This window comes from Chroicocephalus ridibundus, chromosome 9, assembly GCF_963924245.1.
Source record: "Chroicocephalus ridibundus chromosome 9, bChrRid1.1, whole genome shotgun sequence".
Lineage (NCBI taxonomy): Eukaryota > Metazoa > Chordata > Aves > Charadriiformes > Laridae > Chroicocephalus > Chroicocephalus ridibundus.
In genome coordinates this window covers 18,046,929-18,064,798 of record NC_086292.1, presented here as the reverse complement: position 1 = coordinate 18,064,798, position 17,870 = coordinate 18,046,929, and the positions used below count along the sequence as shown (strand labels likewise).

The window sequence follows — 17,870 nt, the reverse complement described above, 5'->3', positions numbered from 1 at the left end:
AAATTCACATGAGGATATTCCAATGTAACTGCTTAAGAATAAGATATATTTTTTGTAACTTTGCTTGACATTGCATATTCGCATTTCCAATACCATGCATATACACAAACCAAATTACAATTTTATTAAGATACATCGGGGTTTTGTTACTGCTTTTATTGGCATTTACTGTTGAGAGCGTTATAGATTGTGTAATTGGCAATTTCTTTCCATATAAATGAAACTTAAGTTTTTACTTAATGTATTTTGGGAAAATGTTAATTTCTAAATGTTGTCTATGTATTTGGCTTCAAGATGACTATGTAAACAAATCCTTAGTCTATTATGCTCAGAAAGCATTACCACATCTATGTTAACTAGCATACTGATCTGTCTGGACATCAGCAAAAGATAATATTCATAGAAGAGAGATGAAGTGAAGATCTCCATTTGACAGATTTGTGCCTTCCAGCTTGAGTCTATCATCCTTCCCACACAGAGACATGCTAAGTTATATATTACTGTTTCATGACAGCTAGTGTGAAAATCAGAGCCTTGAATGCAAAAAGATACACCAACTTGTCCCTCACCCTAACTCACTGAACTTACCATGCCTGGAAGCAAGACTTTCTCCTTCAGTCTTCACTCAATCCCCCAAAGGGATGTCAGGATAATGGAACCTGACAGTTTTACAGAAATAATGCCATAAACCACCCTAAAGGAGCCTTGTATCAACCAACAAGAAGCAATTACCTTGACTCACTACCACCAGTTGTAGTGGAGTTTTATCTACTTAGAGATCTAATTCACAGCTGTAAGAACGCAAATCAGTATTTTCTCCTTTAAAAATAAGACACAGTGACTTTTTCAAAACAATGTTCATAGATGGCTACTTATCTGTCCAGATCTCTGCAACAAATTACTACTGAGCAATATTTTTATTCTACTACAAAACCTTCTCATTAGGACTATATACTTCAATATTTCATATAGTAAGAAAAATGGACAAACAGGAGGGGGGGCTTTGTAAGAAGGTGGATGTTGAACTATATCACAAAATAATGAAAATGATGCAAAGATGATGTAGAGAGATTTTGAGGTAAGGAAGCTGTGTAAAGAGAAGAACTGTTTGGTTTTTGTTGTGTTTTTTTTTTTAATTTCTTATGCTCCTGAAGTTAAGTAATTGGAAAACAGTAAGACACAAATATATTTCACTAGAGGTCCAAGGAACAAGTGTAAGCAGTAACAATTGTAGCTACAAATATTTATAATTTATCTCCCAGTCCACCAAGTTCTCCTGCAATTACTAATAGAAAATAAGATCAAAAGGAAGTTATTTGTCCTTTTCATATATTTGCAGAGCAGCTTTTCAAAATCTCAAAGTTTTCAAAATTTCATCTCATAAGCATCCCTGAAGGTTCTGTATCTCATTTTATAGCTTATTTCAGCTCATGTCACATTATCCATGATCCCAAAACTACCTGACCTAGACAAGAGAAATGGTGGTAAGGAGCCAATTACTTTTCACCTAAACTAAAAACTGTCTATTCCGTTCATTTAACTATTCCTCAGTACTTCAACAGATCTTTCATATCATAACGAAACTGGTAACAAGAAAATTCTGCGCAACTGTGATACTAGGATTTATTTAACATTAAGAACTTTTACAAGATTTTTTTCCCTCTCTTCTCCCAAGAGCAACATAAGGGGTTATATAATATAATATAATGCTATATATATCTTGTCCTAAGTCACTTAAAGCATTTATCAAATACTTGCTGTGTACACCTAAATCTTCATCGGATAGGCTCACTACAGGTTTCTTTTATGGGAAAGTACTGGGGTAAAAGTTGTGCAGGGTAAGTTAGGTTGGCACACATGTAAAAACAAGACAGAAATTGCAGGGGAGGGGATTGTTGCATAAAACAAGTTCAGAAATAAAGCTATTTCAGGCCTCATCATACCTATCAGACAACAGCCTGAGTGAAAGGAAAACCATTCACTTATGAAAATACATTTACTTTTCAGGAACTGATTTCTAAGGGAAAGGACACTTACTTATCAAGTTAACTCTAAAACTGTTGTGTCAAAATTATTACTTTACCTGAAACTAACTGATCTCAGGTTTCTGGAACAAAAAGGCTCTTTACCCAACAAGACCTTTACAGAGTCAGCATCTGAAACTCTACATAAAGTTTCTAAGGACAACATTAAGTAAACCACATAACTGGTGGGAAGTGTTGAATATTTGTGAATAGTTTTAGACTCTACGAGGCTGAATCTTTCAAACAATTGAGCCTTTTTATTTACAATTAAAAACTTACCTACAGCTGAAGACAAACTTTCAAATCTAGCCCTGTTGTGCGCCACATTACTACTTTATGAGTAGAATAAAAGAAACAGAACAAAAAAATTCCTGAATTACTTGGAAGGTAGGTGCATCAAGATTTAACAGAAATATGCATTGGCACTTCAATGGCTACAAACGTTTATTCAAGGAAATAAGGCAAGTTTTACAAACAACATCTATTTGTGAAGTTGGCCATCTCAACAAGTCATATTTGTAAATCTTCAAGGGATTGCTGAAATTCTTGTCACTTCAGGTGGTAATTATCCACATCTCAGTGGAAAAGACAAGGAGGGAACTCCCAAGTGAAAAAACTGAAGCTATGTTATAACATTAAGCCAATACACTGATCTTCTAACAGTAACAGAGAAAGGGAAAGGTGTTTCAGTTCTGACCTATTCCCCACTGCCACAGTGGACTTAGGAGAAAAAGGGAAAAAAAAAAGTGTACTCAGCACCATTCAAAAGAGCTTGTCTGTCCTAGAAAACCTCTCTCTTTAAAGGGCACCTAAAAGTTACCTTAGGAAGACAACATGTCCAATTCTCCATATTTATTAAATTACGGGCACTAGAGAATGACCTTAGAGGTTGACTGCAGTGCGACTCCAGAGCAAAAAAAAAAAAATCCCTAAATCTATTTTTGACCTCCCTAAATCCATTACCTTCCCCATCTATACTAGCACATAAAATGGAAAGAAAACACAGTGCTGTTCCGGAAATATATGAAGAATAATCCATATGAGTTATTACAATGAAGATGGAATGTGACCCGTCCTGCAAAGTTATGCTGAATGAAATCCCTATGCTAATTAATTAAGGGACTGTGAAGTACAAAAAACAAGCCACCCTTCCATCCGAGCAGAAACTCAAAATCCTAGTATAAGTCACATGTCAGTGAGATGAGAAAAAAAACCCACAAATAAACAAACAAAAAAAGCAACACTGAAAAACTTTAACATGCATCTTCTTTTCACCTTGTATATAAAAGCACTGTCAAAACCCATTATTTCTCAGTTTTAGATTGAAATACTTAAGTACTATGGTTGCCTGGAACATCAATATGCATGCAATTATTTTTTTTTTTTTAGTGTCAGTTAATCTTGAAATATCACTGACCAATTAGCCTTTCTCCAACGACAAGAAAGAAATACTGAAAAGTTATTGTCATTGTCTTATCAGGAAGTCAAGAAATTTCCTACCTGAATCATGTCTTTTCCTGAGTATATATAAGTCTGTAAAATGAAAATTCTTGGGATCTTGAATAGCCACCTTTTACAATTCAGCCATATGCCCCTTATACAATTACTATAAAGAGTTGCTAATAAAAAAAAAAGAAATCAGAAAGTGCAAAGAAACTTTCCTACTAGTGAGCTACCATACATTTACAAAGGATTTTTGTTAACTGGAGAGTAATGAAGTTGGAATTTACCTAATCTTATTAGTGTCTAACTGCAATATTCAGTAAAACCTGGCAATAAGCGTTTTTGCATTTGTAGAAAAAGCTCTATCTTGGCAGTTTTTTCACAAAAGGCAGGTGTTGCTAACAACCACCCCAGGCATCCTGTTTTCTATGACCTATTTAAAGGGCATATATACCACTTCATTGTCCTCTCACACTGCTGAAGCCTACACAGAAGAATCATCCACATTAATTTCAGTATGATTAGCTGTGGGATGCTCCCTCATTCAAGCATCATTTGAGAGTAAGTGAGGGTAGCTGCTGCAGCTTCCAGTTAAAGGAATGAAAGCATAAAAGCCGCACAGAAATGAAAGGTTCAAGCAGCTGATGCTTGGGACAGTGAAGATGATCTAGTGAACACCTGTGTTAAGAAAATGTATGTCTGTGTCACAGTGCACTGAGTATGCAGGGATGTTAACCATGCTTTCTTCCTTTATCTCTATGTACTAAACCATTCAGTATTGGTGCAACATTAAAACACAAACAGGTCATAGAAAAGTTTTGTTTGTCATTCTCCACTGTTAGTGTTTGACTATCAAATTTGTATCACTGCTTACGATATGATTATCAACAATGGATTTCTTTAATCTGACTTTCTGGTTCTCATTTAACTATAAATCTAGTCTCACTCTACAATTTTCAGTTAAGTACCTTCCTAGCTTTCATTTTACATAAAACACATCTCTTTCCATTCTTGATTTTCACAAACAGTGACATTAGTTACTCAATTCAGAACTACGGTGAGGCTCAGAAATAAGCTAGTCACAAGAGCGTGCTTGAAATATGATGATTTGTGATCTCCATTGGTCATAGAATTGATAAACTGTATCAGAAAGAATGGGAAAATTTCTATTAAAAGACTTCACAAGAAGTGATCTACAGTAGCAAGAGGTAACTCTCCTCATCAGAAGCAAGACTGACGTGTTGTGAGACTGAGTAACAATCTATTTTGTCAGATTACAGAGGTATGAACTGACAGCTACAAAAAAGATTATTATATTATTCTAGAAGAAATGCACCAGCTGTTTCTGATAAGTAAATACAGGAAAATTACTGTAATAGGTAAGAGTAATGGAACTATAACAATAACAGCAATCTAATTTCCCCCCAGACTGCAACAGATTAAAGCAACAGTGTATTAGCACACAGGATTAGCTCACAGATGAAAATGCTCTGCTCCCGTAAAAGCAGAATTACGCATTCACTCTAGTCCACTGTTAATGGTATTGTTTGGGGTGAGTATTGGGATGAGTATTGGGGATACTCATCAATGAAAAGCTGGACATGAGCTTGCAGCCCAGAAGGCCAATCACATCCTGTGCTGCATCAAAAGAAATGTGGCCAGCAGATCCAGAGAGGTGATTCTCCCTTTCTACTCTGCTCTGGTGAGACCCCACCTGGAGTACTGTGTGCTGAGGGCTCCAGAGCTGGACAAGAAGGACATGGACCTGTTGGAGTGGGTCCAGAGGAGGGCCACAAAGATGATCCGAGGGCTGGAGTACCTCTCCTACAAAGACAGGCTGAGAGAGTTGGGGTTGTTCAGCCTGGAGAAGAGGAGGCTCTGAGGAGACCTTATAGCGGCCTTCCAGTCCCTGAAGGGGGCCTATAAGAAAGCTGGGGAGGGGCTGTTTGCAAAGGTATGTAGTGATAGGATGAGGGGCAATGGTTCTAAACTAGAGCAGGGTAGGTTTAGATTAGACATTTAGATGAGACATTAGAAAGAAGTTCTTTACACTGAGGGTGGTGAGGCACTGGAACAGGTTGCCCACAGAGGTGGTGGAGGCCCCATCCCTGGAGACATTCAAGGCCAGGCTGGATGAGGCTCTGAGCAACCTGATCTAGTTGAAGATGTCCCTGCTGACTGCAGGGGGGTTTGACTAGATGGCCTTTAGAGGTCCCTTCCAACCCAACACATTTTATGGTTCTATGAAATAGTGTAATCAACAACAGCATGTAAGTATTTTTAACAGTGTGGTGGTATTGCCAGATACAATGTACTTTTCACACCAGTACAGAAGCAAGGTGAATTGTCCTGATGAGGTGAACAAAGACCTGTGGCCTACCAGGGTTAAACCCCAACAGCAGTGTTTGTAGATTCGTCCTATATCAGAAATCAGTGACTATTAACATTTCAATTTAAAATTTGCTCTTGCATCCTGCTGGTTTTACATACTACTCCTGTTTATGAATGCCCATCTCTCTTTTTCCCTATCATTCCCAGTTTATACTTTAAGTAGTTATCTCAACTGAGACAAAATCCTTGCTTTTCCATCTGGACATTTTTTTCTCTGAACTACTTCCCTATCTGCCTTACTGTCCCTTCTACCACCTCCTACTATCAGTATTATGACATCTTTCTGCCTAATCTAGACTGGGAGCTATTTCTCATTCTAAATGCTTTTTCATTTATTTTTAAATCATATCTAATTAGATCCTTCCTCCCTAGACTTGTTCATAGTAAACACTGATAACAATTTGCCATTTGAACCCTTAATGTCATCCTATCCATGATCAGTTTTGGGCATCTCAGCAGAGAAACATGATCTATTATAATGATATGCACAATTTATTTGTGTTAACAGCAAGATGTCTTGCATGACTGTTTCCTGGAAACCCTTTTTCTAGGGGAGGTGTGGGGGAAACAACTTCATGTAATGTTAAAGCAACACTACTTTTAAATAATTCAGTATTTGTAAACTTCTATCAGAGCAACTCTTGGTCAATTACTAGTGCTATTGCACTGGCTGTTGCAACTCATTTTCTAAACAAGTAAACAATAAATACAATTCAAAAGCTATCCAAAAGACAAGTTTGGATCTTCCTTTAAAAAAGTAAAAATAAAAACAATGCTTTCCTTAGAATGTCTCTTAGAACTTATCCTCCACATACTTCTAAGTGTTACAAGAAGAATGCAGAGGTTACCTAAAATTGTTGTCTATTTACAGTTCATACATTTCAGACACTAGTTGAATCACAAACATCTTGAAAGTTTTGAAGTTGCAGTACCATGAATCACTTACATATAAAGAAGTTATTTTCTGTTAAGGTACATTTTGAGAAAATGCAGGCAGGCAAAAAAAAGTACCTGAATGCTAATTTCTGCGCTAATTAAAGTGCTCTATTGTATTAAAGAAGTCAAATCCTGTGTTATGAAACTTCCAAGAAATGCTGAAGCCAAAACACAATAACTTTTTTTATGATATTTTGTTTTCTTCTGTTTTAAAAGGATTTTTAGAAAGAGGTAGGAGATTAAAGAAACATTGAAGTCTGTCATAGATTTAAAAGACTTTATCATTAATTATTTCCTTTGCAAAAGAAACTGAGTATAACAATTACATGGAAACTTTTCCCCCATACATTGAAAGGGGCAGTAAGCTAAGTGTAACAAAGTGAGGAAATAGTCTAACACATGAATGTTACCTTCCCAAATCAGATACAGAGTTGCTGAAACCGTGTTAAAAACTTATAAGGCATTCATCTGAATTTGTAGTGAGAAGTTGATTCTTTTTTTAGAATAAAAATCTAACCAGTCTAATCAATCTTCTCCCAAAATAAGCCTGGCTTCACACAGACAATAAGCACATTTTAGCTAAACTTTTTAAAAAAGTGAAACGTAACTGAAGAACTTTCTCTTCATTGCACAGCTTGTCAATTTGCTATTACTGTCTTTAAAATAATAAAGCAACACATTTCGTTGCTGCCGCACGTGTACTAAAGCATCAGTCTTTGTGCTTCTACAAAGTGACTTGCATATCTTATCATCTTCCACTCCTTTGCCATCCTCCAAACATGCTGCCCTGCCCATCATCTTCATTTCTGGTGCTTCCCAAAATTCCCCACAACACTGTCATTTTAGCCCTGCTAGACCCATCATGTTCAGAAGGTAAGACATTTTCACATACTGCCATTTCCACACTTTTCTGTATGCTGGTTATAAAAGGAAGGAAAAGGTCAACATGCATCAGAAGCCAGAATACATTAGTATCTTCAAAGCATACCCCAAAAAACAGCATAGGGTAACACATGAGAAGAGCGTTTTAGGAGAAAAGGCAAGTAACATCATCCTTGTGTGCCTGCTACCCTCCCTCCTAGTATTTCAGTGTTACCCAAGAAAGAATTCTCAGGCACCACCACTCTTCCCATCCTTTTTCATCTCCCTATCCTTACCCAGTGACAGATGGATTTTTATATATACTACATTCCCTGCCTGCTCACCAGAATCCTGCATTTCTACTATTTTTTCCTCCCTCTTCTTATACGATCACTTTTGGTATTAACATTGTAAAAACTCCCAATGGAATAACATCTGGGCATTACTATTCCAAACGGTGTCTGGCTGTCATAAACCGCATCTTGTTTTTACAGATACTTTCCAAGGTATGAGAAATTGCTGGCTTATTTAAAGACAGTGGATCCATAACTCAAGAAGTATTTCTCTTGCATGCCTGACCAACAGGCATGCAAGAGAAAAATGCAATTAATTCATTCAAGAGGCCTGTCTATAGGGCTGTGATTTTACCAATTATTTTGGTTGCAAGACGTACACCACAAGAATTCAGAACTTTCAGTCCATACCAGTGTATGTTCATCCACATCACTTTTCTGTCCCTTATGTGGCAAAAGAAGGTATTCAGAGACACCTGAATAAACATGTCATTGGCTTTCTTTTTTTCCCCCCCCCCTACTTTAAAAAAAAATTAAAATTGGTATTTGAAGTTATTTGCACATCTCTCAGTGAAACTTGGCTCTGTGTCAGACTATCTCATCTCACGTTAGATCTTTAGACAAGGCCTTACACCCTGTACTACTTTTGGTACAGAGCTGTAGCTGGTATTTTAGATGAGCTCCCACTTCTGTGATACAAATATGCTATCATTCTGCTGATCTGTTACATTCTGTTTCTGAACACTGAATCCAAAAATAAACTCACAAAACAAGACTGCTATTGTGGTGATCTGAACTGTTGCTCACTCAAACCCAGGGACTCCTGAATTTGCTGTTTCCTATTTTTGTTCTTTTCCTAGAATAACAGCACATTTCTCTCGGATATATTAACTAACATTTCAACATTTCTCTATTCTATTTTGCCACATTTTGTCTGTAGCCCTGGATTTTTTCTTATTTTCCAGTCCCACTGTTATTTATTTAATACACTGTTATTCATTCCCCAGATTCTCATTTAAAATGCCAAATAAAAGACTGCATCTTACTAGATGCTTCTGTTTAGCTACCTAAATAAAACAAACTACACACGTAGAACTGTCTGCTCTCAGTATAACCTAGGAATTTAAGTTTTAAAGAGCTTACTACAAACTTTGTAGTAAGTTCTTGAAAATTTTTAAATTCCCAGGCTACACTGAGATATGTTGGGTTTGATATTTTATTATTTTTTTTTTTAGGCAGCTAATCAGAAGTGTCCAGTGGGATGCAGTTTTCTGAAAGAGATTTTGATGTCTTTGTTCCTAGTTAGTACCCACACCGCCAGCCACAACTACTTCAGGTTGTAAGCAACTTAAAAGAGTTAAAATAAGGCAGTGCTTTATTTTTGTTAAGTTGCTAGTAAGTACTGATATCAGTGAATATTAGCTATCAGGTCAATCAAGTCTCGCCTATATAGTCTATATTCTTCCAGTCAGTAATGAGGATGTCAGATTGGCTGCTGAGATTTTCAGCTTACCACATAAAAACCCAATAGGTTTAGGATAAGTTCCTTTCTTGTTCTAAACTCTCTACTTAAGTAAAGTGAAATGAAAGTAATCCTTTATTTAGCAATCACATTCTTACACACCACATGTTTACACGTTATTCTTTTGTTCCCTAATTTCAGTTCTACCATTTCCTAGAAAAGGTAAAAGCAGCAAAAATATGAAATATCTGCTCTTAAAAGGCCCCTGGCACTGCTATCCTTGTATTCATGCGTATCTTGGACTTTCTCCTGCCCAGACATTATGCCCACCCAAACATTACAGAGCTGCTTTGACAAATGAACTCTTTTTCATTCTGGAATAGCTCATCAGTATAGAGATAAGCATCTCATCACATCACATCAGCTTCTGGGCTAAGTTCTACTGCCCAAATCTAGCAGTCATGCAAGAGGGAGACATAAACCCAATGCAAAATATTGTTGCGCTTGGCACTGTCATGTTGGTGGCACTAAGAACACACCTTTAATGGTCCAAGATGACTGTTAGCCAAAGCATACAAACACTCTGAATGCTGGTGGAGAGCTGATGAAGACATGCATGTTTCATCATACTATTACACAGATACACATACATAAACAGCTTTCCACTAAGTGAAGATATGATACACTAGAATGCACTCACAGGTATAGATTAACATTTCCAGACAGGTATCTGCAGTGTACCACTAGTGCCGTACGTAGCTTCATATTTCTAATGGGTTGATGAGGATTGGCAACATTTGTGGGAAAACAGTAACACAGACAGTAACATAATAGTAAGAAACTCACCTTAAGGAGTTCATAATGTTGAATACCATTCACACCAATGTCTGGATCAATGGCAGATGGGACAGAATAGCGAGAATTAATTGCTGTGTTTTCAGGGATAGAGATGTTAATAACTGTTGAGGGGAAGAGGGGGGCATTGTCATTTATATCCTCTATTAGGAATCTGATCTTGACCAGTCTGAAAACTTCATCGGGCAAAACAGCAACCTCCACCTCGTAAAAGCAGCGATTCTCACTAAAGATGCCAGAGCACAGCTTCTCTCGGTCTATGCGGTTTGCAGTTGTGAATATCTCACCAGTGTTCTCCTCCACTCGTACTAACGGTACATCACCAGTCTTATACACAAGCTTGAACTGTAGTGGTGATGAAAGGGGCACATCCGGGTGGAGCGTTAGGTTCAGATCCTTGAGCAAATTGCCAATGAGGACATTTTCAGGCAGTTCTTCCCGCACGGTGTAATTCTTCTCCTGTGCGCCAGATTGATATACAATACAGGCTAATAAGACTGCCAAGAGGTAGGTTCCAGACAGCAAGTCCATCTCCAGAATGACTAATGAGTATTCGTGTAGAACACCAAGAGTAGCTGGAAAAAGGTAAAGAGAGAAAGAAAAATTCTTTAAAATTTACAGAATATTGTGTTCTTAAAAGTGAGAGATATTAAAGGAGTACCTTTCCTATAGCAAATAACCTGAACTGTTTGAAAACCCTATTAGGAAAGTGATATTTGACTTAACAATAAAATGTATAAAATTTCTTGTACAATTTTTCACTTAAAACTGTTTACTAAACACTAAGGTAAGAATCTTACAACTAGACTAGAGTGAATCAACAAATAAATACAAAAATACCTACTTCCAGCACGAGATTTTCCTTTGCTCCTTAAGAAAATCTCTTCCTTTGAGCCCTCTGCCACATTGTCCCCATTTTTTTGTTTACAAAGAAAAAAGTAGGCAAGAAGTTTGCAAGCAACCATCTGCCAAGAACCACATCTTTTCATACCTCTTGCTCAGAGACAGGAAACCAACAACACTTGTCTTAATCCCCCCTTAAGTTTTGCACTGACAAAATTATACGCTATTTGTTAACAGCAAAGACATCTGGCTATCTTTAATACAGGAACTTAAACTGGCAAGAAAATGTTATCACTGAATCACAGAATGGTAGGGGTTGGAAGGGACCACTGGAGAATGTCTAATCCAACCTCCCCTGCCAAAGCAGGTTCACCTAGCAGGTTGCGTCCAGGTGGCCTTTTGAATATCTCCAGAGGAGACTCCACAACCTCGCTGGGTAACCTGTTCCAGTGCTGTGTCACCCTCAAAGCAAAGTTTTTCCTCATGTTGAGATGGAACTTCCTATGTTCCAGTGCGTGCCTGTTCCCGCTTGTCCTGTCACCAGGCTCAACTGAAAAGAGTCCATCCCCACCCTCCTGACACCCACCCTTTAGATCTTTATAAGCATTGATAAGATCCCCTCTCAGTCTTCTCCAGGCTAAAGAGACCAGGTCTCTCAGCCTTTTCTCAAAAAAAGGTACTCCATTCCCTTGATCATCCTTGTAGCCCTCCACTGGACTCTCTCCAGTAGTTCCTTGTCTTTCTTGAACTGGGTAGCCCAGAACTGGACACAATACTCCAGATGTGGCCTCACCAGAGCAGAGGAGATGGGGAGGATGACCTCCCTTGACCTGCTGACCCCTTTATAACACACCCCAGGATACCACTGGCCTTCTTGACTACAAGGGCACATTGCTGGCTCACAGGCAACTTGTCCACTACAACTCCCAGGTCCTTCTCCACAGAGCTGCTTTCCAGCAGGTCAACCCCCTAACCCGTACTGGTGCATGGGGTTATTCCTCAAGAGGTGTGATGTCTATTATCTAGATGGAGTCTGGTGAACTCCAGCCAACAATGGATGGAAAGTCATTTAACACAGGGACAGTAATAGAGCAGTCCCTTTTTTTTTTTTTTTTTAAGATTAAAAGATCTGATTTGATCTTTGGAAGTAAACATAAATACTAGTACTCAATGCACTGAAACTTGGGTTATGTGTCTAAGAAGCAGTGCACAAATTCCAACACAGAAGGAAAACAGCAAAACATCAAAAGTTTTTGATGTAGAACTAAAGCTAAAAGATTTTTCCTGGTAACAAGGGTTAATCCGTAATTCTCTTAATTCCCAAACTGCCCACCATATTGCCAGATAATCTCTTTCCCTTTGGATACTTGTCATTAGTTTCTAAGACACTTGAGATTTCTTTTGCTTTCCTTGATTTTAGGGGAAAAAAAAAAGAAAAGAAAAAGAAAAAAAAATAGGCTATGCAGCAATATATTCCTGTCTGGTACATGACAACATTTAATACATCTCCTGGAGAATGAACCATAAGAGATTTCATGTAATTTTAAATCTGGTGACGTCTGCTCATATATAAGCTAAGTACTCTGAGATACCAATACCTTTAAAGTGACACACAGATTTAATCTGGGCTGAAGAAAGGAAAGTTTTGTAGTTTTCAACCTAGTTTCTGAATAACGATATATTCTCATCTCAAGACTGTTAACAACCTCAAGAAAGACAGAAATAGAATGGGATGACTTATAGGTACATACAGATATCTACATACCTAGTCTTCAGCTGAGAACTTTTAGAAAAAAAACAGACTATTGAACTCCATGTATAGAATATGCTGCTTTGCCTAATCTTTACATAATTCTGCACTTCCAGAATTTAGGATAATCTAGGATAGCATTTCTACAAGGTAGATGTTCAAGAGTTCCATTTAAAATGATTTTTTTAATTAATGAAGTTTTAGCTCCTACCAACTTAGCACCTGTTTCAAATATACCTGTATTAACTCATCTACATTCTTTTCATTGTGCAGGTAAAAACGTGATTTTTTCCCTGCCTTTTCTGATTTTATTCTCCTTGTCATAGCATAGATTGATTTACTCCTGCAGACCAAGTTGCAGCGGTTGAAGAAATTACTCACACCAGTAATTGTCTTCACCCATTAGTTATTGCCTTTCAGAAGTAACACTTTCAGGACAATTTAAATTAAAACATTTCACTTTGCAGTGAAACAGACTAGGAACACTTATTACTAGTCTTACTACTTATTACTTAATACTACTTATTACTAGGAATATTACTAGTCCAATTCAACTCTGCAACCTGCTTTTGATTGGGAATAAGTAACAGATAAAGAACATTCCAACCAGATCTACAAGATGCATCTTTCCATGTCAGCATGATTTAACTGTAAAGCATTTTCTGGCTTTACGGTTATACAAAAGGAGCAACATGAAATAAAAATCCAATCCTGTGAGTCTTCGCTTATGAAAAAAGGCATTTCTCACTGGAGTAATTCAACTAACCTGAATGAGATTGCTGACATGGGTGAGAACCGGATACGCAGTTTATGTGGCGTAGTTACTGAATTACCTATGGTATTTTAGTAATTCACTGTCTTATTTGCAGTACTTTAGTAATTCAGTATGAGGCACAATACAACACTAAACAGGCATTGAGGAGTGAAGGAACAATACAGTATAAACAGCCACTTTATAAGCCCATTATAATATTAAACTCTAAATATGTAAATAAGGAAGTCATCAACAGATACTGATTATCATTAATAGTAACGCTATGGTAGCAGCACGAGTTTCATGAAAGAACAGCTGTGATATTGTACAAGTATATTAGTTTGACTATTATGATTTTATTTATTAACTTTTATTTCTGTAAATACATCTCTAGCAACTGTCACCGCACTAAAGTAATTGCCCGTGTACATTCAACCTGTAGAAAGCTCTTATTTCTGGAAAGTACATTTTTGTATCCATTATTATTAAAATCAATACATTTACATTGTTACCATGCAAAACAGCAGTAAAAAGGTATGAATTACAACAAAGAGTTTATATGTGTTTGCCTCAAAACAAAATTTCAAAATGGTTGCATGTTCCATGTATACTGGAAAGCACTATTCTGCCACCTTTTCTTCTCTAAGAGAAGTTAAACTGAAAAATAATAAAACAGAACAGGCGAAAAAACTTCACATCCTTATGTTTACAGAGTAATATTTTAAAACTTACGGTTCCATTTCTGACAGGAGGAAATTAAAAAAAAACAAACCCAACCATAAATATAAAACACATTCCAGTCTCTATCCGAAATTATTCTGTGACAACATTGATGTAAGGACTGCCTATAAATTATAATAATATAAAAATATTGTAGACTCATGCATATATATCTTCCAAATAAATAATCTTATGCTATAAAAATCTTTCTATTATTAACAAGGCTATTAATGCCACGCTGCTCCCCTCTCTCTCTGGTTTTGAAGACACAAAGAATTTAGTCACACTCAAAACAAAACTTTGTGTTTTATTTATCAAGCTTTACAAAGCAATTTGAGGATGAGTAAACAAATTGAACAGTCTAAAAAGTTCATCTAAAACTTTCCCAAAACAATTCTGAAAGTTGTGATAGTACCAGTAGATAACTTATATTAAAAATACTTGATAAGAATTCCTATAACCCTAGTTATAACTGCAGTGGAGTTTCTAGGGATTATAAAATAACAACAGCAGGACTTAAAGACGTTTGACAGGAAAACTGTGAGGTGGAACTTCTTAGCATTACATCACTACATATATTTTTTATTTACTTTTCTAAAATGAAACAAAGTTTGCACGATTCTATTAAAAATAATTTTTGTGTTGCATTAAAAAATACATTAAAACATGGAAATAATAGAACACCATTGTTATACACCATGTTAGATAAATGTTAACATGACTTATTGTAATGTCTTTTACTGCCATAGATTTTCCTGAACTACTAAAGAATAAAGACACATAATAGGTAGTGTTATAAGTTTTAATGGAAAACTAGTCTCAAAGTAGAAATAACAACCAACAATGACTTAAAATTCTTGAACTTCTGTAGACTACACTATTTTTAGATCATCTTTACCTGTCTTTCTAAACAATTACAGGAACAGTTTTGAACCTTTACAAACTGTTCTAGTACTGTATACCTTCAAGGGGAAAAAACCCAACATGACACAAGTTTTCTGCTTAGATATACAGTGGAACATCTTATACCATGGGGAAAGTGTTGTACTTAAAGCAACCTATTTCTATAGTCATAGCTGTATATTGTCTGTCATTTGTGCCATAGCACTGATAGGAATACTATAGCAACAGCAATGCAAAGAAAAAAGCGCATTAAGTACTTTCTAGCAACAAAGCATCAACCTATTTTTATGACATACAATATTTAACATGTCTCTCATATTTGTCTACATATCATTAACATACATACCACAAAAATGGGAAAGTAATACCAATACAAATCCAAAAGTGAAAGGAAAGCCTAAAGAAACTGCAAATGGAAATGGCAGAGTCAGACAAAATAGGACATTAAGAGAAATTGTCAAAAGAGAGCACATGAACTGTAACAGATGGTGGAAAAAATCAGAGATGAACTAAGACAGACAGACAAGATAAAAATACAAAGAGGAAAAAAGAAAGGAACCAAGTAGAAAGGCAGTCACAGTACAGCCTGTGGAAACAGGCTTTCTTGATGACTGGAGTACAGAGGCAAAATAGAAAAAAAAAAAGTATGGAAGGTTAAATAGAGTAGTCCAACTCTAAAGGACCTTTCATAAGATCCATCACTCACTAACACTTTTAAGGTGGTAAAAAAATTTAAGAACAAATAAAATTGTTTAACAGAAAATAACATTAAGCTTGCCAAGCCATTTTCCCAGCTTTCAAAAGAACGCATTGATGTCCGTACTGCTGGCTTCTGTAACTAGTAAGGCAAATGGCCCAGATGGACAGCATGGAGGGTAGGAGGGGAAAAAAACAATTAGAGATTTGCTCTCTTTCATATGAGTATCTACGCATTTAAATATACTTGCTTTTTTGTCCAATATACTAAATATTAATGGCATAATTTAAATATTATCATTGTTCATTATTATCTTCATTTAGCAGCTGTCAAATCATACCTTGAAAAGTAGACGGAATATAAACGCTTTAACTACCTAATGGAGTATGATGTGAAAGTAGAAACTAAATCTATTCTTTATACACAAGGCCCTACCTGATTCCACCTCAGTCATAATTCCTGCAGCTTATTACAGGACTTGACTGCTATTTCTTACTTAAGAGGATCACAGAAAAGCAGTAAATGCAGTAACAAGTTCAAGTGCTCACTTCAGAAGCAAAAGCAACACTATGTCTTGATACCTGGGTTATGTTTCAACTTAGAGCACAAATAAATACGCTGTGGTAATATTTTGTAACTGCTATACCAGATTTTAAGAAAAAAGTATTATAGACTTTTAAAAACTTAGGAATATTACATTGAAGTCCAAAACTACATCAATATCCAAATATAGAAACCATAACAGCGAAGAAATCCTAGAAAATATCACTCTCACTCTTATCTTCATATTCCTGAATGCATTTTAATTACATGGACAAATTTAGCTAGTACACCACATTTTTTCAATATAATACCCCTTTCATTTGCTGCTAATCCACCACAGGCTACTTAAATAGGAGTATTTAAATCCCTGTGTTAAAACAGTGTTTCTTAGAACAAAAGATTCCCATGACATGGGCTCTATTTGTCAGTCAATAGCATGATTATAATGTTATTTAACTGAAGAGTGAGTTATTTGCAACTATTTCGGTTTACAAAGGCTCCCTTTAAAGTGTCCATTGATAATTAAGCAGTCTATGCTATATGCCAGAGGTTCTGAATTTCTGAATCACACTGATACGGATTTCAACTTTATGCTGCAGACCTCAGATGCTGAATAGTTAGGTAGGATCTTTTGTGGTACTGCAGATTTTTAGTGTTAGGTGTTTTGGTTGTTTGGGGTTTTTTTGGTTGTTGGGGATTTTTTGTGGGGTTTTTTTTGTTGTTTTTTTTTGTGGGGTTTGTTTTTTTTTTTTCCTATATATCACTAACATAGCTGAACACAGCAATGTCTATCCTTTGTCACCACACATACCATGTTTCATTTAAAGAACTGTCTGGTTTTGATGGGGGGTTAACTTTTTAAAAAAGGTAGAGAATTTACTGGTACTTCTTACTGGGTTTGATGACAATAAGAAACACTACAAAGCTGCTGCCTGACAGGAATTCTCCTCATTTTTTTTAAGGCTAGGCACAAGTGACAACAAACAACCCCAACTCCTTTTCACACTCTATAATGTTTCAAAGAGAAATTGTTTTGGAGCCATCAATATTTATCCACAGGATCCACTCCCTATGTAGTATAGTTCATAATCATATTAAAAGAAAAAGCCTACCTCAAAGAGAAACAGACAATTTGCTATATTATCAGGGCTCTCAAATTCATTCCCTTGTATGACTTTACTCTAAATCCACTAAGGGACTGATTTATTCTTTGATCTATTTTTTATTAGCGTGATGGTACTGACTTCAATGAGTTTTTTTTAATTTGATTTTTTTTTTCCAGTGATGAACAAAATGAAACTGGAAATTCTTATCACCAGGAGAAATCATCACCCAACATCCATTTAAGTCAAAAGAATTAAGTAAGCGTGAGCCACAACTAGCTTACAGTTGCAT

The 17,870-nt window shown here is 36.3% G+C and overlaps 1 protein-coding gene across 3 annotated transcripts in view; it reads right to left on the bottom strand.

Annotated features, from left to right (window-relative positions):
- PCDH11X (protocadherin 11 X-linked) overlaps positions 1–17,870 on the bottom strand; it is a 514,220-nt gene that overhangs the window by 448,979 nt on the left and 47,371 nt on the right. For all 3 annotated transcript variants that reach the window (XM_063346006.1, XM_063346007.1, XM_063346008.1), the window contains exon 2: positions 10,257–10,840. In XM_063346006.1, coding sequence (XP_063202076.1) covers positions 10,257–10,796 — 540 coding nt within the window. In that variant the 5' untranslated portion in view covers positions 10,797–10,840. The remainder of the gene's footprint in view (positions 1–10,256; positions 10,841–17,870) is intronic.